Source organism: Micropterus salmoides, unplaced genomic scaffold (assembly GCF_014851395.1).
Source record: "Micropterus salmoides isolate LMB-PRFRI ecotype aquatic unplaced genomic scaffold, ASM1485139v1 Ms_hic_scaffold_18, whole genome shotgun sequence".
Lineage (NCBI taxonomy): Eukaryota > Metazoa > Chordata > Actinopteri > Centrarchiformes > Centrarchidae > Micropterus > Micropterus salmoides.
Window position 1 is genome coordinate 6,230,940 of NW_024040928.1, and position 25,151 is coordinate 6,256,090.

The following is a 25,151-nucleotide window of genomic DNA, read 5'->3' on the forward strand; positions in this document are numbered from 1 at the left end:
TTATATATTTCTAGGCTTATAATGAATATAACTTTGCAGCCATATCGACACTGACTGATATGGATTCAACTGTTAAGATCCATAAAAGATAGCTTTAATAAGTAGCTCGGATCAGTCCAGACAGACCAAACAACACACACTGTCAAGTATAAAACAACTATTTTTTTCTCCTAGAATCAATTTTGGACAATAGTTGTCACATGGGGGCAGTATGAGTACCAGACTGTAAATTGCACAGACTCTGCAAAGCTGCATCTACACCTCATTTACAAAACTGTGGTGCTCCATTCTAACTGAAAGCTCTATCGTACCTCATATAGCCCACTGTAAATATGGCATCATAAGCACCTTATACGAGCATTACTAGTCCATTATGCATAATTCATGATGGTTAGGTCACAGACAACTGCTTTTACCGCATTAAAATTCATCATATTCTATTGTGCAAATACAAATGTTTCAAAATGCATCAGACTGCTTAACACCTCCACTGTGGCAGATTATCTGTCTTCTTCAAAAGCACATTGACTTTTGTTAAAGGAGAGCAGACCACTTTTTTGTTTTTTTTTGCTTTGCCCTGTGAAACCTGTGGATAAAACTATGCATTAAATAATTACCATCCACAGGATTTTACGTGACTCTAAACGTGTTCTTCTTCCTATTAGCTCTGACCATTAGTTTCAAAATAAGCATTAATCTAAGCCATTTTAAAAAAAACAATTAAACTCATAACAGCAACTTAACAAATAAAACGACAAAATGCCCAACATAGTGTCACCATACTTGCTTTTCTTGAGTGTACAGAGAATGATATGAGCAGAATTACTACAGCAACTCTGCAGAGGCAAAGCAGGTGCGGGCTGAAATGAAGCAGAAACAGCACAGCAAAAAATATTAATGGTTGCCTTAAATGGGCTGTTTTTCAGTCGAAATGTCTAATTGATGCGCATGCTAAGTTAGCCACCTGGATCCATTTCCCCTCCAGAATTAAGCCTCTTTTAATTTCTCCTTATTGCTGACCTTCTTCCTCCTGAACCAGCTGAGTAAACAGCTCAGCCCTCTGCACATCTGAAACTTCCCAAGCACTAAAAATATGTAAATAGGTCTGTATGTTTGCATGGTTTGAAACTTAATCTTAGCCTTGTTATGACAAGTTATAAGTTATAAAACTTAGGTGTGACTGCTTTGGGAGATGATGCTACATATATTGCTTTACACCTAAAAGATTATTAATATCCAAGGCCGGATTAATCCTCTAAAACAGAGATCTTCAAAGTGGGAGGCGGACCTCCCCAGGGGGGCTTCAAATACTTTCAGGGGAGGCTCAGTAAACAGAAAAAATTACATTAGTTATTACATTAGTTATTATGCCCGATGTCAGCTTGGGATTGGCTCCAGCCGCCTGCGATTGACAATGGATGGATGGATGGATGGATGGATGGATGGATTACATTAGTTATAATATACATATACAGTAGTTTTGGGGAAGTGTACTGTCATTCCCACTATCCCAGAGGCAGAAATTAATAAATGCCATAGGACAGACTGTTATTTATATATTATAGTCTGAAGCTATGTCAAACAGCAATATTAAGTTATCTTGGATAGCTCGACTGTCTATGGGATCAAATAACATACTCATGATTCTACTGGTATCCAGGAATTTAGGGGGTGCTTTTTTCCCAGCTATGTTTGAGGGGAGGCACATAGTCTCAGACTTTGAAAACCCCTGCTCTAAATTGATCTGGTGAGGGTCTGGTTGCCTGCTTTGCACTGTTGGCAATCCAACATTTTTAATATCCATTATTTATTATTTTTTCCTTAGTTTCATATATTAACAATCCATCCATATGTGTGGATTGTATAATTAATGTCATTGTGACTATTGTAGCTGGTTAGTTACATCTTGGAGAGTGTGGGTCATCATGGTATTCTTATAGTGTGTTTTCATATTCTCCTAATCCATCTCATTGGGCTGAATAGGCTACTGCACCACCAACTTAATTAGTAACCTTTTCCACTTTATTTCAAGAATAAATTGCCTTTACCTTCTTTTAGAATACAACAACTACCGTAAAACTTACAATTAAAAGACCAGTCCCAATTAGACATGCTAATAATTGGTGTGGTGTAGACAGATAAATGCAGGTCTCAATTAGAAGCCTGGTCTAATTTTAATATTTTTAATATTTTTTAATATATTTTAATATATTTTTAATATTTTTCTTTGGTTGTATTAAACCTCTGTGGACATGCTACATATGGTACTACGGTTGGATTCTGCACAATTTAATCATTCAGTTAATTTTACAGAAACGATGTGCACCAGTGTGTTCTTTAGGTTGGCCTATGTGCTGTCTGTTGAGGCTAGATCAAATTAATGATTTGTGATTGATATGTTATGCGATAGCCAGATTTTTATACAAGTAATATTTATACTAGTCGAAATAAATAAATCGATGATAGCCGTTTTGCGCAAAAGGAATTAAAGGCCTGTCGTGTCCCATAGTTCAGTGATTGCAACTTACAGAAGTTTATTTCAAAACAATGACATGTTAGTGACATTTCGGAACAGATTTGCAATTGTAATGCAGTTACACGTGTAATCTGTTACTTATGCCTGGCAGCCAGCGGCATTCCAGGTGGTTCAAGCGGCCCTTGGGGCAGGCACCGTTCTCTCGGCGCGCCCCGGCAGCAGCAGCAGGAGGTTGGAGGGGAGCAGCCGCTGTGGTCACATTAAAAACTGCATCGCCTTTTCGTGACAACTGTAGATCAGTGAGCCATCAGCTCCCCACTCGCTCTTGTTTCAGGGACTTGTAGTCTTTAGTGTAAAGAACGCCGCCGCGTGGTAGAGGTCATTGTGAGAGTAAAACTACAGTTCCCTCAGAGCTACTCGAAGGTGTTAGTTGTCAATATGGCTGTTGTCAGACAGACAAAGCAGAGAGGCAAATAATTCGCCTCTGATTAGAAATCCTTGGAAAGGGGACGGACAGGACACTGTAGTCAAATTGCTGTATTGTTCGACTGCAGTAAAAGGCACAGCGGGTCTTTGCTCAAGGTGTAAAGTTAAATGGTTAAGCGGACGATTTGAACCGAGGTAAGTCCTGTACTTAGCTATCTGCAACACTGAAAGTGATGTTATTAATATCAAACGTTCGCTAGCCCGCGACAGCAGCTAACGTCAGCTAGAATCAGCGTTGGTATTGCTAGCATGTTATGCTAATCATTCCACAACCTCGGTTCTACCAAAATAGCCCACGTCAAGTTGTTAGCCGTCCTCTGTGATGCCTAAGGACTGTTGTCGGTATAAATTCAGTTTCAGCGGCACTGGAAACGATAGGTATCATACTGGGTTAGGACGTGTGCAAGCTGGCTAATTTTAACACTAAAGTGGGCATTGTCCGGCTGCCACAGAAACATTTGCTAACGTTAGCTTTTGGGCAAAGGGCGTGAAAGCTGGCATCACCGGTGGCTTGCCTGCATCGCTGAAACGAGCGACAGACTTGTGCCCTCACTGCAGGCCCCCATAGTCAGCAAAACAAAAACACATGGAGGAAATAGAGATACCACGAACTACGGCCAATTTTAGGACCGGGACAATTTAGAGAACTGCGCTGCCAGAGAAACGAGTTTGGTTTACACTGGGAGTATATGATGCATGCAGCCTGTCTTTGGGTAAGAAAGCTTCTGTTTTTCTTGCATGATGAAAATACCCGGCGTGGTTTATCGGCTGGCGTTATCTCTGAAGCAGATCTTTTTGTATTCTTTTGTGAGCTGCTTGTTTGCACTGTTATCACGTGATAATTAAATAATAATTATGGTCAAAATGAAGTTTGCTCACCCATCAAAGACAGGACCACTTCAGTTGCTCTGGTCTTGTACTTTAGATAGTAGAAGTCAAACACTTTTTCCCTCTCTGTCTCCCTCTGGTTTATACACCTGTCCAGTCGGTCTTATGTGACCTACAGTAAACCAGTGCAGTGATTCATGTTAGGTGGACTTTTCTGCTGCCTTGCAGGGACTAACCAGTTCAACCAACTTGAGCCAAAGTGGAAAAAGTAAACTCTGTAAACACTTGACCAGGATGGATAATGATTACAAATTCCCTGTTTTGCTTGCAACACGCAATGAGCACACAGGGGGTAGTGGTTAGTGCATCCACTCACATGTTCCAAACAGAGGGATTCTAGTTACAGTAACCAGTCCGACAATTGTTTTATGCTCCCTGGGATGTGACCAGTATCTGCAGTGTAACTGGGCTTGATAATGATTGACAGCTTTAGTCGCTTTCATTTCCAGGTTCTTAATGACCAACTCAACTAACTAATGAATAACTCAGGAGACTAGTTAATGTTCAGCAGTGCTACAAAGCTCCCCTGAACTAATGCATTTCAGTGCCCACCCATAGTGACTATCACCTGTATGTTGTTCTCCTCCTTTTTAAAGCTTGTTGTCACAGACCTCTCAAGGCTTACATCAACCACGGTCATATTACTTGCCTTCACGATAACTTAAAAACACTGCACACACTTTCTCGTCCTTTTCGTTTTTGCTGTCCTCTGCACGGCTTAGAGTAACACAGATGTAGAAAAATGCCAGTGACCCCTTTTTAAACCGTTTATCAGATCGGCATAGGTCGGGCTGGCACAGAAGATGGAAAATCTGCCGCAGTCTGATTCCAGTTGCATTGATTTTGAGCGGAGCAAATTGCTTATGAAAAACATACAGTGTGGGTGGTGTGCAGAGCCGGGGATATATATTGTAGCTCTTAAAGAATGGCAGTCAGAATGTTAAGATAGCATCAGCTGTCAAGGTGACTCTGGCACTCTGCGTGTGTTGCCTGCTGGTTCCCAAAAATAGCAGATTTTTATGCCCTGCCCCTCCCTCCCCTTTTTCTTTCACACTTCTGTCTCTCGCTCTTGTCTTCCTTTTCTTATTTGCTGCCTCTTTAGTCTCTTCCTGCAGTTTTTTTTCTCCTTTCCCACCCCTCTCTTTCTACTTTATCCCTCTAATTCTCCTCCACTACCTTTCTCTCCCCATTTGCAACTGCGTTCCTTTTCACTCTTTCCTACTTAATCCTCTCATTTCGTCTTTGCCTCCACTATCCCTTCATCTGTCTCATTTCTGCCTGACTTTCCTCCTTGCTCCTCCTTTTCCCGTTTCCCTCTGAGATCTTGGAACATCCACTTACTTGCTTTTCCTAACTTCCCCCTGCATTTCCTGTTTCCTTTCCCCCTCCTCTCCTTTCTCTGTCTCACAACCTGTCTGTCTTGTCTCTCATCCAGCAGCAGGATGTCTGAGTTCAGTGAGGAGCCTCGCTTCACTATTGAGCAGATAGATCTGCTGCAGCGGCTGCGTCGCACCGGCATGACCAAGCAGGAGATCCTGCACGCGCTTGAAACACTGGACCGGCTGGACCGGGAGCACGGGGACAAGTTCGGCCGCCGCACCTCTTCCTCCTCCTCCTCCTCCTCCTCCTACGGAGTAGGCGGGGCAAACAACAACTCTGCCTCTAATACTACTACATCATTCATCAATAACAACACTGCCTCGGCAACCACCACCTCTTCCGTGTCATGCAATGGCAACAACGGCGCCATCACCAGCGGTGAGGGCAGCGCCGGCGATCACTCTGCGACTGCCGCTTCTTCCACGACCTCCAAAATCTCCACCGCCACGCAGACACAGTTCGGCAACGGAGGGGGACTCTCACCGTCTCCTAGTAACAGCTATGACACCTCCCCACCTCCTGGGCCTCCACCGCCTTCCGCCATCTTGCCCTCGCCGGTCTCCCTTGTGGCTCTGTCACAGAACGGCCGGGATAGCCTAGCTGCCACACCCAACGGAAAGCTGTCTCCTCCAAGATACCCAGTGAACAGTGCGGCTGCAGCACGAGCGTTTGGGTTCGAAGCTACAGAAGAAGACCTGGATATTGACGATAAGGTGGAGGAGCTGATGAGGTCAGTAGTAACGAGGTGAAGTGAGCTGCTCTAGAACTTTGTTTGGGAAGCTTTGCACTTATAGCCATTTGTGCAACTTTTAGTTTGGTGCTTGTAGACATGGACACTATATTAACATTAAGTAGGCTATGATGATGAAAGACTGGCTCCCCTGAGATTGTGGATCTTATTATAAAGACATAGCTCAAATGTGTTGACTCTTGCTGGTTTAAAAGGCTTCATTTATTCACTTCATTCAAGTGTGAACCTACTGTAGTGAACTGTACTTGCTATGTTAACTGAACTGTGTGACTGAATGAGAGAACGAATTTCCATCATCTCGACAGTACTAATGATCCCTTCATAAAATGTTATTTTGTATAAAGCACACAAGAAAGCCATTAAAGGGGCTTCTAAAAGCAGCCTCAGAGGTTAGTATCCATCTTTTCTGACTGATGCAGTTCATCCTTGGCGTTGGAAACAGAAATTAAGAAAACATTTCTCCCCACAAAGTCCATTTAGTAGCTCTGCTGGAGGTTTTGCTAAAGAAATGTCTCCAGTGTTTTTAGCTCCTTAACACAGCGAGTTCATGGTTGGTTAACCTGGTAGTGTAAATGGATTGTGTTCCCCAGGATTTGACTGTTTGAAAATGGTTTTGCCATCTCAGTATAACTTCCTTTTTTATTGCATTCATTTTCATTAGTGGTCAGTTCTGTAGATATGCTTTTTATCCAGTCCTGTAATTATGCTAGGTGATATAATGAATTGAACTGATTGTTGGCGTATTCCATGTCATCATTATGTGTTTCGCTGCACTGATTCCACTAATGCAGATGAACTTTGGAGAGCCTTATAGTCACTTCTGTGAGAGAGCTTACCTTTAAGGTGCAGTTCTACTTTGCCTTGAGGTGTTGTTGTGTTGGTTAAATTGTAGATAAAATAAAACCTGGCTTGCTCTTAGCTTGTTGGCATGTCCTACATTATCTGGCAGTGTTGTTCATTTGTGATTTTTTTTCTTGTGGCACTTCCAGTAAAGCAAAGGTTTGCACAGGCAATATCTTTGCTAGATATCAAAAGCCAGTTGGAGGTGACCAATCACATTTCTTCGGTTTTCCCAGTAGGCTGTGTAGCCCTGATGTGCAGTTATATCTTCGAGGAGATGAGGCTACAGCGAGACCCTCTAGATAACTACCAAGCTGGCCTTTTACACATGCAATAGGCACCACAACACCTTGACACTAGGGGGTATAATGTGCAACTGTTAACAGTTAATCTGCCCATCACAGTTAAAATGCAATAGACATTTTCACACTTCTTCTTACGTCAAACCAAGAAGACAAACCCCAGATAATCAAATCACTCTCACATAAATAAAATAAAATAAAATAAAAGCAGCACATCCTCACGATGGAAAAGCTGGACCCAGTAAGCGTTTGGCACTTGTGCTTTAAAAAATGGCTTGGTGAATTGGTGCAAGTATGGATTACCTTTCTTTTGACTGACTAATCGATGAATCAGCTAATCATTTGCGCTCTACGTGGCGCATAATTAACTACTGAATAGTACTTGTTGTGCAGACAAAAAGCAAGATAAATGACAACTAAAACTGCGTCGTCTAACAGAGAGAGAAGAAACGGAAAAGGCGAAGTGTTGGTGCAGACATTTTCTTTTCAAGAGTGTTAGCTTGGCTTCCAAATTGTTTTATTTATTTATTTATTTTTTTAAGCACAGCGGGACCACATAACAGCTGTGATTAGTACATTTGTGTGGTACAGTGTGTACCACACAAAGATGTATATTCTGTGATGGAGTGTTAAAATAACAGACACTGGCATAAAGGTGTTATTGTTGTGATTATTCCTGCAGTCAGCAAAGACTTTATTGCATAAAAAAGTATTCAGTGGCAGTCGTATCGAAAGCCCTCAGGGTTCAAGATGACAAACCTTTACAAACGTGCACCTCTGGAAACATTAAATGAAATCACGTACAGTAACGTCAAGTAACATTAGGTGTGAAATCACATGCTCTGTAGTTACTAAGGCTCATTCATGAGAGAGTTTCAGTGTTCATAATCTGTCACAGTCCACATGGTAGACGGCTCTTCTCATCTTTGAAGCACACATCGGCCCTCTCCCCCTGCCGCCCTAGATGTCAGAATAAGAACAGACGTTTGGAGCTCAGGCTCTGTCCTCAGCGCTGTACTGGCTGTCCCGTTGCTCTTTTACACTGCTTCTGCATTATAGAACACATCCTGTTCGACAACCCAAGAAGTTAAGAAGCGTTCAAAAGCCCTCGTCTGCCTGTAGGACTCTCCAGCATCTTGCTCAGCATGGTGGCGGCGGCGGGGGGGGGAGGGGTGTGACACGAGGTTTCCGCTTGTCAACAATCCCACAGAGCGCTTCTGATTTTTCTCTCTTTTAAAGTGCACATTTACGTACCTGCAGGGGTTCGGCCTTTGAGTTGGCATCAAACACAACCGCCCGCCCTCCTGCCACCACCATCACCCCCCTCCCCTCCTCAGTCTTGTACAGCAGCTTGTGCTACATTGATTCACTGGTGTCGATACAAGCAGCGTTTTCGAGCTCTAATTTTAGCTGCGCCGCAAGAGGCTGGTGTGGAGGATATTGATGCTGGATGTCAAGAGTCGTGACGCATTTTCATCTCAGGAATATGCTAACAGAGCACTCAGGACCTAGATGCGTTCTCCATTTTGACTGTCTGGGATACTGACTGGTTCAACGGATGTTTGAGCACCAGTGCTGTTAAAGTTGGGTGGGGGTAGGCGCCCCCTAGAAGTGCCATCCAGTAAAGAAAGCAGAAAAACAAACGAACTATGCACTGTTAGCGTGGATGAATGCACCAACCAGTTTACACATTTGACAGGTTTTCACAAACTGTACCAGGATGAGGAATTTTAAGGCATAAGCTTGTGGCTGGGTGTGTATGTATGTGTATGTTGTGTATGTGGAGGGGACTGGGCTTGAAGCCAGAAAGCAGGGTGGGTACACTGTGTGACTGCACATGTTCACTCACCGCCCTCCATTCCTGCAAGTATGTGCATGTTTTATTTCCCCCCCCTCTGAGGACTGAGATAGTGGGAACATGTCTGCCAGATGCATTCAGAAAACGTAGATGACTTGATTGCGGCTCACTTCATGCCTTTGGGCATAAATAAAAGAACAATGCCTCGATAATGGTGTCAAAATGCACCTCAGATTAAAATGGAGCCTTGGGTTTGTAGTTTTCCCATGAGCCGGTAGAGTACAAAAACACAGATTTGATTATCTGGCATGTGAATCAGTTATTGTTCACAACACCAAACCAATGGTCTGAGTCTGAGGGGTACAGCATCAACAATGCTGGGTAAATGATGATACTGCAGCTTGCACCACAATTGAACATGTAAATCCATGTTGGTTACGAAACACCTTATTAAATGTATGAAGAATTCAGTGGTTCTTCAGATTTATGTGCTGACAGTGTATTAGGCAGCACTGCTGTGTTCTTACTTGTGCTGTGTGTGTGTTTGCAGGAGGGACAGCAGCATGGTGAAAGAGGAGATCAAAGCGTTCCTGGGGAACAGGAGGATCTCTCAGGCAGTGGTGGCACAAGTTACCGGTTAGTAGCAATTCTGACACTCTGAAACTGTGTTGTTGATTTTAAGGTGTTTTTTTCGGTTGCAAACATGCTGTCATTTTGTACATCGTTCACATTTAGTTGTTGTTAAATGTGCGTTGCTCCAGTTGAAATTTAATTTTACATGTTGAAGCAATGCAAAGAAGGTTTTAATACAGAACAGTGAGAAATTTAAATTTGCATAATATGTGCAGATAAGGTTTGGACTTAAACAGCTCCCCTGCTTTTTTTCATTGTGTTACTGCTGACTTATTCGGGAAACCTAATTTTCTACGGTTTAATTTACATTAGAATGCTTCTCTGAAGGTTTATCTATGTTCACTTTAAATCTCAGTTTAACACATGGACATGCTAGAAGACATTATAACTAGTTTGGAAGTCCAATATGCAACTTGCACAAGAGTGATGTGGAAACCTGAACCTTCCAGTGCACATACAGTGAGAATTGACTTTTAGGCCTACAGCTGAAGTCAGACATTTACATACACCTTAGCCAAATACATTTAAACTCAGTTTTTCACATTTCTAGTAATCCTAGGGAACATTCCCTCTCTTCAGGCCTGTTAGGATCACTACTTTAATTTAAGAATGTGAAATATTAGGATAATAGTAGTGAGAATGATTTCTTTCAGCTTTTATTTCTTTCACCACATTCCCAGTGGCTCAGATGTTTACATACGCAGATTTAGTATTTGGTAGCATTGCCTTGAAATAGTTAACTTGGGTCAAATGTTTTGGGTAGCCTTCCACAAACTTCTCACAATAACTTGCTGGAATTTTGGCCTATTCTCCTGACAGAACTGGAGTCAGGTTTGTAGGACTTCTTGCTCGCACACGCTTTTTCAGTTCAGAAAAAACATTTCAATTGGATTGAGTTCAGGGCTTTGCGATGGCCACTCCAATACCTCGATTTTGTTACCCCTAATTTTGCCACAACTCTGGAAGTATGCTTGGAGTCATTGTCCTTTTGAAAGAACCATTTTCGACCAAGTTTTAACTTCCTGGCTTATGTCTTATGATGCATCCTTATGATGCGATCTCTTTTGTGAAGTGCACCAGTCCCTTATGCAACATAGCACCACCACAACGTGCTTCATGGTCAGGATGGTGTTCTTTGGTTTACAAGCTACACCTTTTTACCTCCAAACATAACGATTGTCATTACGGAGAGTTAAATTTTAGTCTCCATGAACATTTGCAAACTGTAGTCTGGCTTTTTTAAGGCTGTTTTGAAGCCCCTTGTTGAGCAGCCTTTCAGACTATGTTGCTATACATATGCAATTGCAATATGAGAGAGATATAGTGGAAAGACAGCGGCGTGTTTATACTTTATACTTGCATACTGTTGTTTGTACAGATGAATGCGGTCCCTTCAGTCGTTTGGAAATTGCTCCTAAGGATGAATCAGACTTGTGGACAATTTTATTTCTGAGGTTGTGGCTGATTTCTTTTGATTTTCTCATAATGTCAAACAGCGAGACACTGAGTTTGAAGGTAGACCTTAAATACATTACATGTGACTTAAATGATGATTAGCCTCTTAGATTAGCATCTAATTCCATGACATGCGCAATCAGTGCTTATTTTATGGACGTGTGATATAGTGAATTGTAGGTGAAATAATCTGTCAGTAAACAGTTGTTGGAAAAATGACTTTAGTCTCAGACAAAGTACATGTCCTAACAGTCATGCTGACAGACTTTGTTCTCATATAATCTGTGGAACGGTTAAATAATGTGTTTAATAAGTATATGTAAACCTCTTTAGCTATTTGTCTCCAGTAGTGAAAAAGTTATATCAGACACAGATTAGAGTAATTTCAAAGGGGAACTTTGAATAAATATTCGGCACTCATCAATTGTCAACGCCATAGACGTTCCTCGCTGACAACAGCTATTTAAAAGTGCTGTAAAACTTTATTTCAGTTATTTAGTTGCTCAAACTGTTTGATAATGTTTTTTTAAAACAAAAACAGGTGCTGTAAAATCAGGACAGAAATATTGGTCCAACGGTGTGGCCACAGCTTGTGCGATCGTAGTGGACATAAATTCAGAGCTAAGCGGAGAGGAAACACTTTACCCCTCCAGTAGTCCCTTCTGTCTCTCTTGAAGTCTTCCAAGGGTTGTCTACAAACTGCACCCGGGGCTTGATGCAAAACACTGTTGTAATTCGATGTCTGGCTGCTTTCCAGGCATCAGCCAGAGCAGGATCTCCCATTGGCTGCTGCAGCACGGCTCCGACCTGAGTGAGCAGAAGAAGAGGGCCTTCTACCGCTGGTACACGTTAGAGAAAACCACACCAGGTACATCTGAGTCTTGCACTCCTGACTCTTGTGTGTGTTGGTCAAGTTTGTGTGTATAGCAGATTGAAAGGCTATGGGTAATAATGGGAGGGATCCCGAATTTCTAACTCTGAGAATGGACTAACGATGCAAGCGTGGTCATTGTAGTCATTACGGTCATAATTGAAGCTAGTTTAATTTAGTCGCTCAGAACACTAGGAGTTTTTAACTTGGATGTAAAGTTAGGAGAAGAGTTGTCACAGTAGGTGTGAACTCCAAAGAAGGAAGCTTAGTAGGAAAACACTCTGCAGCAGTTTGTCATCAGAAAGTAGTTTTAGCCCGAGTCTTTTCACAAAAATGTATATTATTTTTCATCATTGTTTGGTCAACAAAACCTAAAAACAGTTTTACTTTTATTTTAATGCAACAACTAAATGACTCTACTGAGTAAATCCAGTTATCATTTCCAAACTCGGGCTGTTTGAACAGAACCACTCACTACCTTCGTTCCTGCTCACCTAGCATTAGCATTGCCACTGCTACCTGTTCTCTCCACTGCAGAGCAACAAATCACAAAATTACTGTTCACTGTCTGGGTTAAGCTTACAGGATAATTTTGGTATTTTTAAACCTGGGCCCTATTTTCACATATTTGGTGTTGAAGTGAGTTGTAGGTACAAAAGGTTTTGGAATCCATGCAGTAGATGGCTCCAGCCGGCAATGGCTGTAACATATTCCTTTGGGGCAATTGCGCCTGTCAAAATTATTATGTCAAGAAAAAGTGCTTCTATTGGCCTACAACAGGCTCAGAATGTTATACCTGTTTCAGAAAGCAGGCTCTGAGCTTATCCCTGAGCTCTGAGCTGATTGAGCCTGAGGTGGGAAACTCTGAGTTTTCGGTTCCAGCTGATCAGAATAAGTTTAATCAACTCTGAGTATGTTGAGCCTGATGGAAGCGCGTGTGTGAGGGGGATGAAAAAAAGCCATCATCAATGGAGCTCTGATACTACGATTCACCATGGCAACGGGTAAATAAAGGGCAGAGCCTCCATTTTAATCGGATGTTGCTAGAAATATGAATGTGTGCCAATGCGGACCATGATAGGCTCTAAAACACAGGAGTGGAGGAAGGATCGATATGTCAACATTAGTACTTTTTATACAGCGTTGCTCATTCATCATTTGCCAAACTGGACTTTCCTTCATGAATGATAAAGTGCTGGAATTCTCCTACAGCCCATTACATTCATTCTAAATAGGAAGGCTATATTTAATAAGCTGTACAGGACTAAATGCCGGTGGCAATCGGCTACCTGATTATGAAAATAGGTATAGATCAAATATAAGACGCAGTTTACTCATGAACCTGTGATTGTAAAGTCACAGTCACACCCAGCAGGTTAGCCTATTCATTTATTTTTCCAGCAGTGGAAAATGTGTCTATAGGTTCAAACTGACTAAAGTTTTAGACGTCTATTTTACATTCAAAAAATCTTGATAATTTCGCATTTTATTAATGCTGTCAAAACACATTCAGAATATTTGCCGCTAATAATGAAAACCTCACTTAAAACTACATTTAAGCCTGCTTGCTTCAGCTGCACCACAGTCACCCTCACCCGAAATATTCAGATTATGACAGATTGATCATAAAAGCGGTCATGTTCAAGATCATGTTTGGATGAAAAACTAATAGCCTATCCAACCGCGATTTTAGTTTTTAAAGATGTAAATGCGTTCAGATATGTGCTTTTGATATCGACAGTATGAATGAGGAAATGGAACGGTGTGTCATACAACTGCCTCAGGCTCCGCAGGAGGGGAGGAGTCAAATATAAACTGACGGTTTTCCAACTTATGAATCCTGTTAGGTTCATAGGATAAGTTGCCGGAGTTACTGATCTAGGGATTATCTGATCTCTGAAACAGAAAACAGAGTTCCCCTCATTTCAGGCTTAACGTACTCACTAATCCCACTTTCTGAAACGGGGACCAGGAGTCTTACAACATCATGGAAAGGATCCGTATGAGGAACAGATTGTTTTTAACAAGAAACAGAAGTCTCGCTCAAGAACAATTCTCGCTCTGAAATCTTGTGTGAGGCGAGTTGTTGACGGTGGAAACCTGAGTCAGAATTGGAGAGAGGAGTTTGTTGTTTTGGAGTAACTTAAGGCAGTTCCTCTATGCACACAACAAACTATTGGTATATGAAGTTTTGAACTGTTGATTGGATAAAAGAAGCAACCTGAAGATGTCACTTTAAGCTCTGGGAAATTGGATGAGCGTTTCTCAAATTTGTTTGACATTTTATAGACCAAATTATTAAAAACTTAATTATGTAAATTATCGTCAGATTGATCAGTAATGAAAAATATTGTAAGTAGCAACCCTACCTACTAGCCATAAAATTCAGTAATATAAAGCCATACATATAGCCATCTAGTGTCAAGTCCAAGTTCAGTCTCAAGTAATTCAAGACGAGTCAAAGAGTCTGTCCCGATAATCACATTTGCAGTACTAGTAGTCATGTGCCTCCTTGTGCAACGTGTTTTCGACAATTATAAAGTCACTAACCTGAGTTATAGAAGAAGGTAGGCCTACTGTACATAAGAGACATAATTTAAAGAACCTGAGCTGTCCTACCTCTACTCTCTTCTGCCATGTAAGAGACACCGAAGTCCTCAAGTGTGGGGGGGAAAAAGTCAAGTCTTGAATCTCTAAGAAAAAGTCCCACCTCTCTCTCTAACCCACAACTTAGCTAATGTTAGTTACATTACTTGCCACGTTGTTGTTCACTAAGTCTACGTCTCTGAAACCTTATTATGCACTAGTCTTGCTTACTGATGAAATCTGATCACATGCAGAGGCAAAGGTTAACCTTAGTTTTGATCAAGTAGTTTTAATGTTGGTTTTGCTGCTGTGAAGAGAGACGCATAGTGAAAACATGAGCGTGTTATCTAACGCAACCTCAAATCCACACGTCCCTTTAAATGGTTAAGAGCAAGAACAACCGGCCTCATGCTGGCTCTGGATATGTATACGTGTGCTAGAGCTGGATCAACCTATAGCCAGGCAGCAGACATCCCACGCCTTGTCCTCTGCGGCATGTTCCTCGGTGGAGCCTTGCCAACACAGACAGCAGCGGAAACTGCTCTATGCTATTTATGGCCAGACTGTTAGCCTGGCCCAGCTCAGCTCAGCCCAGCCCAGCCCCGCGCACACTCCTCCATCACTGCTGCAGAGAAAACCGATGCCCCATTCAAGCCTTTCTGATAGATAACCTGGACTGTTGCAGGGCAAGCCAGTTAGACCTTGTTCACAATGTCTGTGTCAGATAAGGTTGTGATACTGCAGGTGAGCTTTAATGTGGCTGGTTTTATGAGTTTGACTGCAAATTTAATGTTGGTTTTCTGTTCTACTGTGGTCATGATTTGAGATGAGGCAGCACAGTCAGTCGAGTGAGATTTACAAAAGGCAACATATATTTTTGCATGACTTTCCATGAACAGATGGGCCTTCTGGCTGTTGTTTGCTTTGCTCAGTTAACCTGTCAAAACAGCCCCTACACACATTATTACTCCATTTCTATGTTGTTGTTTTTTTTACTTTTAACTGGCACAGTTTGTGGCTTGACTCTTCCTGACCGATGTACCGTCTTCAGTTGTAGCTAACCAGTGATTGTGCTACCTGCTCCCAGGTGCCACTCTAAACATGCGGCCAGCTCCGTTACCTGTGGAGGAGATGGAGTGGAGGCAAACCCCTCCCCCCATCACCACTGCACCCGGAACCTTCCGGCTGCGTCGAGGAAGTCGCTTCACTTGGAGAAAAGAGTGCCTGGCTGTGATGGAGAGGTGAGGGCAGGGGGGGATTAAAGATGAGAAATAGGAGTTTGTTTCATAACTTATCCTTTATTTCCACATGGAGTTGTGGAAACATTGCAACCTGTCCAAGAAAACGGCTGGACAATGAGCCAGTGACTCTTGTCATATAGTCTCACTATTGACTTGGTTTTACATTGTTGACATTGTCCTTGTGTAGAGAAATTAATTTAATCAGTGCTCCTCTGCTATTTATAGCTACTTCAACGACAACCAGTACCCAGATGAGGCCAAACGGGAGGAGATTGCAAATGCCTGCAATGCAGTTATTCAGAAACCAGGTAAAGTGCATAAACCAGGAATGTGTGTATTGTGATGTTAACATTTTTTTACATCTTAATTTGCTGGTGACAAGTATTTATGTATATTATGCAAAGGTTTTGAATGTTACCATTGAAATATCCCCATCTATACAACCTATGTAAGCTGCCAGCCATGCATTTTTAACATCGATATACATTTGATGTGTTACGAAAGTTTTACAGAGCTGATTTATTGATTAGTTGATCAGCAGTAAATTAATCTGCAACAAAAATAAAAAAATTCCCTTGCTTCAGCCTCTCAAATGTGAATATTTGCAGCTATTCTTTTGTGACCAAGGCATTTTGGGTCTAATGTTTCTTGGATTTGATCTAAATGTTAGAGACCGAACATCTGTGTGGCAGTTGTTGTGTCATTCGCTCCTTTATGCAATGGAATCGAATTAGTTCCTTTCAACAGATATTTAACCACTGTTCTGAAACAATCGTGCTTGTAAAAGCACAAGTAAGGGTGGAATTCACAGGATCAGATGTATTGGAAAAAAAAAAATGGGCCATAAATTAAATACGAACATTAGACTGGAAAAAAAATCATAAAAAGTCATAATCATTGTGACCGTGGAAGAGATCTGGGTGAGAATGTGGGTAATGTAGAAGATGCAGTGATCAGATTGTCATGTGATTTGTTTCAGGGAAGAAGCTGTCTGATCTGGAGAGGGTTACCTCCCTGAAAGTTTACAACTGGTTCGCCAACCGTCGCAAAGAGATCAAGAGACGGGCCAACATTGGTAATATGGCTTTGGGGAGGGAACACAAATGTCCATTAAGAGTTTTGATTGCAGTGAACTACACAGTTAATTATATCCCCTTGTGTTAACATGACCATTTCATATTTAATAACAACAATTCTAAAAAAAATCCTTCTGGCCTGAATGGCTCATCATTAATTCATTTCATCACTATAATTAGGTTAATCAGTCACCTGATGTTTGTAATGACCTCTGGCAAAGTATCCCCATAACTGCTGTGAGATGAAAAGATTCCTCTTGCTGCTTGCATTAACCTACTGTAGCTGCCCTTTAGATTTGTAAAATAGAATCTAGCCAAAACAGCAGTGTTTCCCATCCTTGTTCAATGTGCCCCAAAAAGCCCTGTCAGATGAACACCCCTAATCATTTTTCATGTGTGGTCATTTGGATGTTTGAACCATTTATCCACACACACTTTTTCACCATTTATCTTCTAAACTAACTATATATCCATAACTTTTTGTAACTACTTAATATGTGTAGCTATCAAAACTATGTATCCATTACGTTTAGCTATCTCTCTAAATCACATACCATTTAGCTAACTATTTTGACCACGTATCCATGACTTTTAGCTAACTATTTTGACCACGTATCCATGACTTTTAGCTAACTATTTTGACCACGTATCCATGACTTTTAGCTAACTATTTTGACCACGTATCCATGACTTTTAGCTAACTATTTTGACCACGTATCCATGACTTTTAGCTATCTATTTTGACCACGTATCCATGACTTTTAGCTAACTATTTTGACCACGTATCCATGACTTTTAGCTAACTATTTTGACCACGTATCCATGCCTTTTAGCTAACTATTTTGACCACCTATCCATGAGTTTTAGCTAACTATTTTGACCACCTATCCATGACTTTTAGCTAACTATTTACACTTTGGGGTTCGCTTGCTAACTAGTTTTCATGCATTTTCAATTGCAACATGTTGTATTCAGGTGTTACAGCTGAATCAGTATGTCAACATACACACAGTGGCCACTTTATTAGGTACACTTGTACAGTCTAGCGCAATCCAGTATAACTGTTCTGCCAAAAAGTTTACTTTTGTGAAACGTAATTTTTTTTGACAATGTCATAGAGGTCATAGTTAATTGTGTTGTTGTAGTGGCCTGTATATTCAGCTCTGTAATTGGGAAGGAGTAAAAAATGGAAACTCCTCTCAACATATTGTAGTCCAGTCCTCTATAGACCTCAGTAAGAAACATAATTGAACTGACACATTTCTGACAAAGTCACCAAAATTGAACATTACAAACTTAGTAAAGGTATAATTTATGGCATAGCTGTTATATTTATTTTAAATATTAAACAAATCTTAATCTTTCTATTTTATTTATTTTTCAAAGTAGTTCAGCTTGGGAATAACTTCTCTATGTATGTAATGAGGGGTATTATCATTGATCCTTCGTAAATCTAATAATCCATCCTCTTCCTCCAAGAAGCCACAATCCTGGAGAGCCATGGCATAGACGTCCAGAGTCCAGGGGGACACTCCAACAGCGACGACATCGATGGGAACGACTTCTCAGAGCAGGTACAGAGGATCCCAACAGACACATAAAACCAGATTTATGTTTTAGACTTTACTGTAAACGAATGGTCTGATCAAAGAGATAGAGGTCACTTGTCCTTGTGTTACAGTGTCATGTCTTCATTTTGTATTGTACTGTGTCTGATTTTTATTTATTCATTTAAATTCTTTTATTATTGTGGATCAGCCCCTTGCCAACCATTCACATCCATCCGCTGGTGAAAGGCACACTGTTCTTGGACAGCTCTCAGTATTTCAGCCGTTGATCAGATGTAATCACGCAATTTACATATCTTTCATTCCAACTAAACAACACATTGGTTGACTTAGTACGAATTACTTTCCCTCTCTTTTGTTGTGTTAATAATTGAAATCAGCAGCTTGTCGTGGTTGTTTGGAGATGAACCCTATGGCTAATCTTTATAAACAGATGTCTGCTTAAGAGTGCAGAATCTGTTGGCAAAGGACAAGAGTTTGGTGTTGGGATCGTTCTGGATTCCATTTGTAGTCAGGGTAGTATTGACCAATCAGATTAAGTCCGCTATTGACTGCAAAACATGCAAACCCTTTCGTCAAGTCAAAGCTGCTGAAAGTGATACAAGTCAGTTAAAGTTAATCATTCCAGCTAATGAGTAATGAACACATGGTGCATTTAATCGGGGGGTGCTAGCTAAATGGCTAATTTTATTTCCTCCAGGCATGTGACCTGCCCTATTTTGACAAGAGACCTCTCAGCCGACCTTTTGGCCTTTACCGACTGGAGCCCACCTCGCCAACACAGGTACAGCCACACACAGAAACATGCCAATAACTTAACCACAACACGGCATATACATTTTTTGCGAAATGGAATCTGGTTGTTGATTTTCTCTTTTGCCATCATGCCAATCTATTCTGATCAGCGTTTCATCAATTATGTTGTTGCATATCTTCATATCTGTGGTTGCATGGAGCACTGATCTCCAGTACAGTCCAAAAAGAGGCCAAGTAGAGGTTCCTTCACCACAATTATACTCTGATTGCATGTCTTTAATTAGATGTCAGGATAAAGTAATCAGGCTGCATATCACTTATAAATTGATTTGATGCTTGATGTCATTGCTCATCCATTTTTTTGGTTGCTCCTGTGACCTCAGCTTGAATAATGTGTTTAACATCCACAATAATCAGCACTCCCTTGTAGGATCAACATCATAATGGTGGCAGATTTATCAAGTTATATTTTGAAATGATGGGTCCTTGATTTCAGACAGTGATAGACAAAAGCCAGAATCTGGCAACTGTTGATTTTGCTAGCTTAAATAGCTGCAATAGGTGGTAGATTTGACTAGCTAGCCAGTTAAGCTAACTTTGGCTGCATGAGTTGGTTGAAGATGCAGGGGCAATATTACACAGTGCATAGCGTGTTATCTGTGAATGGAGAATTTTAAATATAATCCACTGGGTTACTACTGCACTAGTGGGAGTAGGTAGTAAGCTAGTTAGCCGGACATGGCAGCGATTACAGCTTACATTATCATGTTTATCACACACTGTTTAATTCATTCTTTACGCTTTTGCTCTTGTGTTTTCAGTCTTGGAAAGGCTGAAAAAGACACTATCACTACAGCCTTACACACACCACTTGAAGGAAGCCAAAGCTTGACAGGTCTAGTTAAGGTGGCTAAGCTATGACTGGACAATTGCTGTTTGTGGGAGTGGTTTGGCAAACCGTTAATTGGTCAGCAAAATGGCAAAAAATTAGCTGGAAAACACAGTATAGGTGGAAAATGAGCCCTATCTGTAAAAGTAGAATTCCCATTTCTTTTCTTTCTCCTGAACTACACACATTCTGGAGGCTTGCTGTTTCATCTCTTGACCTTGGTCCTTGGTCTTCCCACTTTCCCCCCCTGTCTCAGGATGACAGCGCGGCGCACAGCGAGCACCAGGACCCCATCTCTCTGGCTGTGGAGATGGCCGCCGTCAACCACACCATCCTGGCCCTGTCCAGAACCGGAGGGGTCTCCAATGACATCAAGACGGAGTCCCTGGAGGACGAATGAACTGCATACGAACTGGGATAGAGGAAGCGGATGAGAGAAATGAGTCGAGAGAGGCAAAAGGAGTAGAAAAGGTGGGAAATTTGGGGGGGGGGGCTTCAAAAAAAAAAAGAGACCAAAATAATGCTACTTAGTAAACCTTCTGAATCTGTCCCTCAGCCAGCCCCCTGCCAGCTTTTCCTTCTCTCTCGGCTTCCCTCCTCCCACAAAGTCCATGTAAACAGTAATTACCCCTGCACCCCACCCTACCCAACATATTCAGACAGCTGGCGGAAGTGGGTCACTATACGTCCTCTGATGTTTGTGAAAATATTCCACGGAATGAAGAAAAGGGGGGCTATTCAGGCCTTTAACCCCCAAAACAGGTGGTCCTCGTCTGGGATTGTATCTCCCAGGTACTCCTTACCCTGAATACACTCTCTCCTCACAGGATACCTCTTCTCTCTCCTCTCCTCTTCCTTATTCCCCCTCTCCTTCCCTCTCCAGCCTGGTTGTCTGAGCCGATTCCTCAGTCTATCTCACCTCAGCGTCAACCTCAGAAAAATAACGTGTACTGTATATATAATATATATATATGGTTCTTATGGTTCTCAGTCACACACTCACCTCATGGTGTGCTACCTATCTACCTACCTACATACATACCTAAATTCACTATTGCAGCCTCCAGCCATTGTCTGGGGACAGATGGATGGGGAGAGTTTCCTTCTCTCCCTCTCTGGCACCAAGGCGGTCAGAAAGGATAATATCGGCAGACAGAGCTGTCCAGTCACTGTCTTCTACCCTATCATTCCTCAGTGGAATAGCTTTTTGTTTTCCTAAAGTAGACCTGCTTATGGATGAAAACCACAAAGAAATCAGCTAAAAAGAAGTAGCCTTAATTTCATACAGACAGCAACGCCTTTTACTTTTTGCAGTATACGGCAGGTATTGTCCTTGACGTCAAGGCACAATAAGTAAGTTTTTAGTACACATACAGAAAATGCCAGAATTAATGTTAAGGTCTATATCCAATAGAATCAGTGGTTTTGGTTCTTTCACCTGCATTTCCCTCTGGATATACAATCATTTTGACTTGGTGTTTAGCTTCCCAGTGACACTATTGTTAAACACTGGAGGGTACGAGGATCAATTTAGGGTCAATGTGATAATCAAGCAAACTTAAGCTATCTAAGAAGAGGGATTGTGCTTTGTTTTAAATGTCGTCCATGCCAAAGGAAAAGACGTTATGAGCGAAAAGCTAAGAGGCTAAGCTAAGAAAATGGTGTTCACGATCATCCAAAGCGATTTCTACTAACTCCTTTGGCGTACGTAGGTTGTTCCTCATGCTCAGTGAAGCCTTTTGAGCCCGTGTGGCATCGTATGTGGGCTTGACACTACAGCAGGCCTGTATCAGTAAAGATAGGTATTAGCTGCCAGTTATATAATGATAAAATACCCCCCAAGCTATTTACTACTTGTTGTGTGACGCTGCCTCTTTATAATAGCCTAAAGAATGTGCTTTCAGAAGTTTTTGTTAATATCAGTGGTATCAAATTAGACTAAATCCACACTGGAAAAGTTTTAGAATATCAGAAGGACTTTTGAGGCGATATTTGTTTTTATTTCATCTATATAGCATCAAAGGTTAAAGCACCACTTTGAAGGGAATTGAAGACATTTAAAGTGGTGATATCGGAGATAATTTGCCCCGGTTGGAACTTTTCCAAAACCATCTTTGACTGAAGATCATCACAATGTCATAAGCAGAGACAAAGTGCTGTGTTCCTTGAAGTGTAGGTCCTGTTTCTGGGGGCTCTCTAATTGTCAACTATTAGCGCTTTTCAGTGTAGGACTGTGATGTTTAAAGGAAGTTAAATTAAGAAGACTTTTTGAGAAATAGGTCTATTCACTTTTTTGCAAGTGAATACGCCTTTTACTCATTTCAACGAGAAGATTGATACCACTATGTCTGTATGCGTAATGCAGTGCTAAGCTTAGCACAAAGACTGGAAGTAGAGGGAAATTGCTAGCCTGCCTTAGTCCAAAGGTAAAACATCTGCCCTCTTGCAACTCTAAAGCTCACTAATGAATTTTCAATAAAGCCATACAAAAAAGTCAAGTTGTGGTTATACGGATGGTTACGTGCTGAAAATCTTTTTTGGGCCAGACACGCCGACTTCCTGTCCTTTTTTAATACTTTTACACAAAATATAAAGTGTTAATTAGTGAGCTTTTGAGGTTTTATTAAAAATATGTTTCCACCTTTGGACGGAGGCAGATGAGCTGTTTTCTCCTGCTTCCAGTCTGAATGCTAAACTAAGCTGTGTCCTGGTGTTACAGTTAATTTTTTGTAGGGTTTAATCATACAAGGTACAAAGTGATAATTAGTAAGCTGTAATGTTACTAGGCGGATTCCTTTATTTACCTTTGGACAGAGTCAGGCTAGCTGCTTCCCCCCCGTTTCCGGTCTCCTGGCTGTAGCTTCATATTTAGCATGCTGACATAAAGAGTGGTATCGATCTTCTAATCTAACGCATAGCAAAAAAGCAAATAAGCATATTTCCCAGAATGTCAAACTATTGCTTTAAAGGAGCCCCTGCCTTAGTGATGGTTTTGGAGAACTGGGAGAACATTCTACAAAGCAGGTTCAAACAAAGCAGTTAGACGGGAACTCTGAGACAGAACTCTCAGGTAATTCCTCATATATTAAACAGTCAGATACGGACATTGGTGACGTATCGTAATCTGGGATCTGGATCCTGCTTGTAGAATAGCTCCCAGCCCTGGGCTCTAGTGTAGTAAAAATTTAAATCTATTGCTTCTGTGTGTACGAAGCTGCAAATACAGTCACTCAGTACTGGGATATGTGTTTTAAAAAAAAAAAAGGGTTGAAAGATAAAAACAATAAATATGTATTTATACTCATTTTTTATGGTAATGTAAAAAAAAATGACCTATGTTTTGAAATGAAACATGCTTTTATTGTTAAATTAATCATGCTTTTTTAATTTCTCCTGACATATTTTTATGTTATCATTTTAACAGTTTTTTGTACGTCATCCCTTATTTGACTGATCAACAGTCTCCCCCTGTTTTTGTCCGAGGTAGTAAGCTATTTTGTGAAATATGAACGACGATGCACCTTATTTGAAATAAGAATGGCTGTTGATAAGCTGAAAATGTAACCTTCCCTCCCCCGAGCCTTCGTTTGAAATGGCAAACATCCAATATACAATTATGGGGCTGGTGTGCAAAAAACCTTTCAGTACAGCTGCTTCACACACCATATCATATTAAATGCCCCAGTGTGTGCTGTTCTCTCCTTGAAATAACACCACACCAAACTCTATAGTGAAATCTCTCATTTTCAATATGGCTTAAAGGGGTAGTTAAATTTATGACAACTACAATTACATTTTCTTATTACTAGATACTGACTCATTTGAATGAATGAAAATGCAGTGTTCCATTTTTGTTCTGTTGCCTTACTATTGAAGTTATTAGAAACGTAACATTGTGCTTAGATTATGCATTTTGACATGGAACAAAGGGGCTAACTGTGTGTTTGGCTACTGACTAGGGCAGGGTGATATGGCCAAAAATGTTATCACGATAAAAAAAAAATTAATATCATTTTATTTCAATAACTGTCAAATCATTATTTATTTCAAGTTTAAGAAACCAGATGAGTAATTCAGTCCTGTTTCCTGAACAAAATAAATCTTAATATAAAGTTAAGTGCTAATTTGTCTAGATTCTAATGAATTATATGAATTACATTTATTGAACATTTGTTATATTGTTATTAAGGGAAAATTATCACAATAATTCTCATCGTTTTATTGCCCAGCCCTACTACTGATACTAAAATACATTTTAAATAAGGAGGTGAATTATTCCTTCAAGACATGAGACCAGAGATCTAAAGAGGAGCAGAGACTAATTCTTAGAATTGACTCACGCTATGATGTTGACAAAACATTATTTTAAATTAACAGTATTTAATACTTTTACTCTTAGTTAAAGGATTTTTCCTATGGAGTTTGGTGTGACATTCTATCTCTATACACGAATTATTGTATGTTGGAATTAGTGTAATAAGACGTCCGTGGAAGGAAAAGAGATCATTTAGAGATTATTCTCTCTATAAGACACTTAAATGAATTGCCTTAGTGTTTGAGAGATGCCATGGCCCAATTAGCAAGTACAAGTTTTAATCCTGCAGTATTTTATGTGAGCGTTCAAGCTTGACAGAACTGTTCATAGGGTGAAGAAAGAACCCTCAGGTGCTCAAGGAGTAAAGATTCTGTGCTTTTCCAAGAGAGAACTGAAAACAGATGCATCTGAATTACAGACTGACCCCTGAAACAGGCTTTCCCCACCCAGTGTTGTGTGTACTCCAGTGGTAGTGTTACTCTGAAGGGGTGTCCTCCTGTGGTGTGTCGGGGTCAACATGTCTACATGTCCTTCTGTGTCCCCAGTGAAAACACCATCCACTTCATCCCAATATAGCTCAGAAAAAGAGGACTGAATGCTGTTGTATCAATCTCAAATCTAGTTATGTTCAAAATTACTGTATTGCCCATTTCAGAATTTAGTGCCTTTTTTGGACAGTAGACTGTTCTGTAATTAAGATGTAGTATATATACATTTTTTTGTACAGTTTCTTTGTTCATTTTTTAACTTGTGTTTATTTTAGTATGATATATATAATGTACAAGAGAATAAAGCTATATCAATGAGACTTCAAGGTTTACTTTCTTGTTTGTTACGGAT

At 40.7% G+C, this 25,151-nt stretch overlaps 1 protein-coding gene across 5 annotated transcripts; it reads left to right on the forward strand.

The window, feature by feature from the left end:
• The first annotated feature begins 2,575 nt into the window (after positions 1-2,575).
• LOC119908996 (homeobox-containing protein 1-like) lies at positions 2,576-25,119 on the forward strand. 5 transcript variants are annotated; one of them, XR_005445361.1, is made up of 11 exons: positions 3,135-3,675; positions 5,286-5,960; positions 9,472-9,557; positions 11,767-11,877; positions 15,554-15,707; positions 15,933-16,015; positions 16,687-16,782; positions 18,263-18,357; positions 19,052-19,135; positions 19,929-20,013; positions 20,253-20,361. XR_005445361.1 is itself a non-coding variant. In XM_038726998.1 (10 exons), exons 2-10 carry the CDS (start codon positions 5,293-5,295, stop codon positions 20,394-20,396), a joined length of 1,521 nt encoding a protein of 506 aa, XP_038582926.1. In that variant the 5' UTR covers positions 2,576-3,097; positions 5,289-5,292; the 3' UTR covers positions 20,397-25,119. The 5 variants fall into 5 exon arrangements, 4 of the variants coding, with proteins under 4 accessions (XP_038582926.1, XP_038582925.1, XP_038582923.1 ...); XM_038726998.1 differs by lacking the exons at positions 3,135-3,675; positions 19,929-20,013 and adding an exon at positions 2,576-3,097 and having other exon boundaries at positions 5,289-5,960; positions 20,253-25,119; XM_038726997.1 differs by lacking the exons at positions 3,135-3,675; positions 19,929-20,013 and adding an exon at positions 2,578-3,097 and having other exon boundaries at positions 20,253-25,119.
• Positions 25,120-25,151: the final 32 nt, after the last annotated feature.

Coding starts and splice junctions, on each gene's coding strand:
- LOC119908996 (XM_038726995.1), top strand. Junction 9,558..11,766: donor AGTGGTGGCACAAGTTACCG/GTTAGTAGCAAT, acceptor GCTGCTTTCCAG/GCATCAGCCAGAGCAGGATC. Junction 18,358..19,051: donor GGAACGACTTCTCAGAGCAG/GTACAGAGGATC, acceptor TATTTCCTCCAG/GCATGTGACCTGCCCTATTT.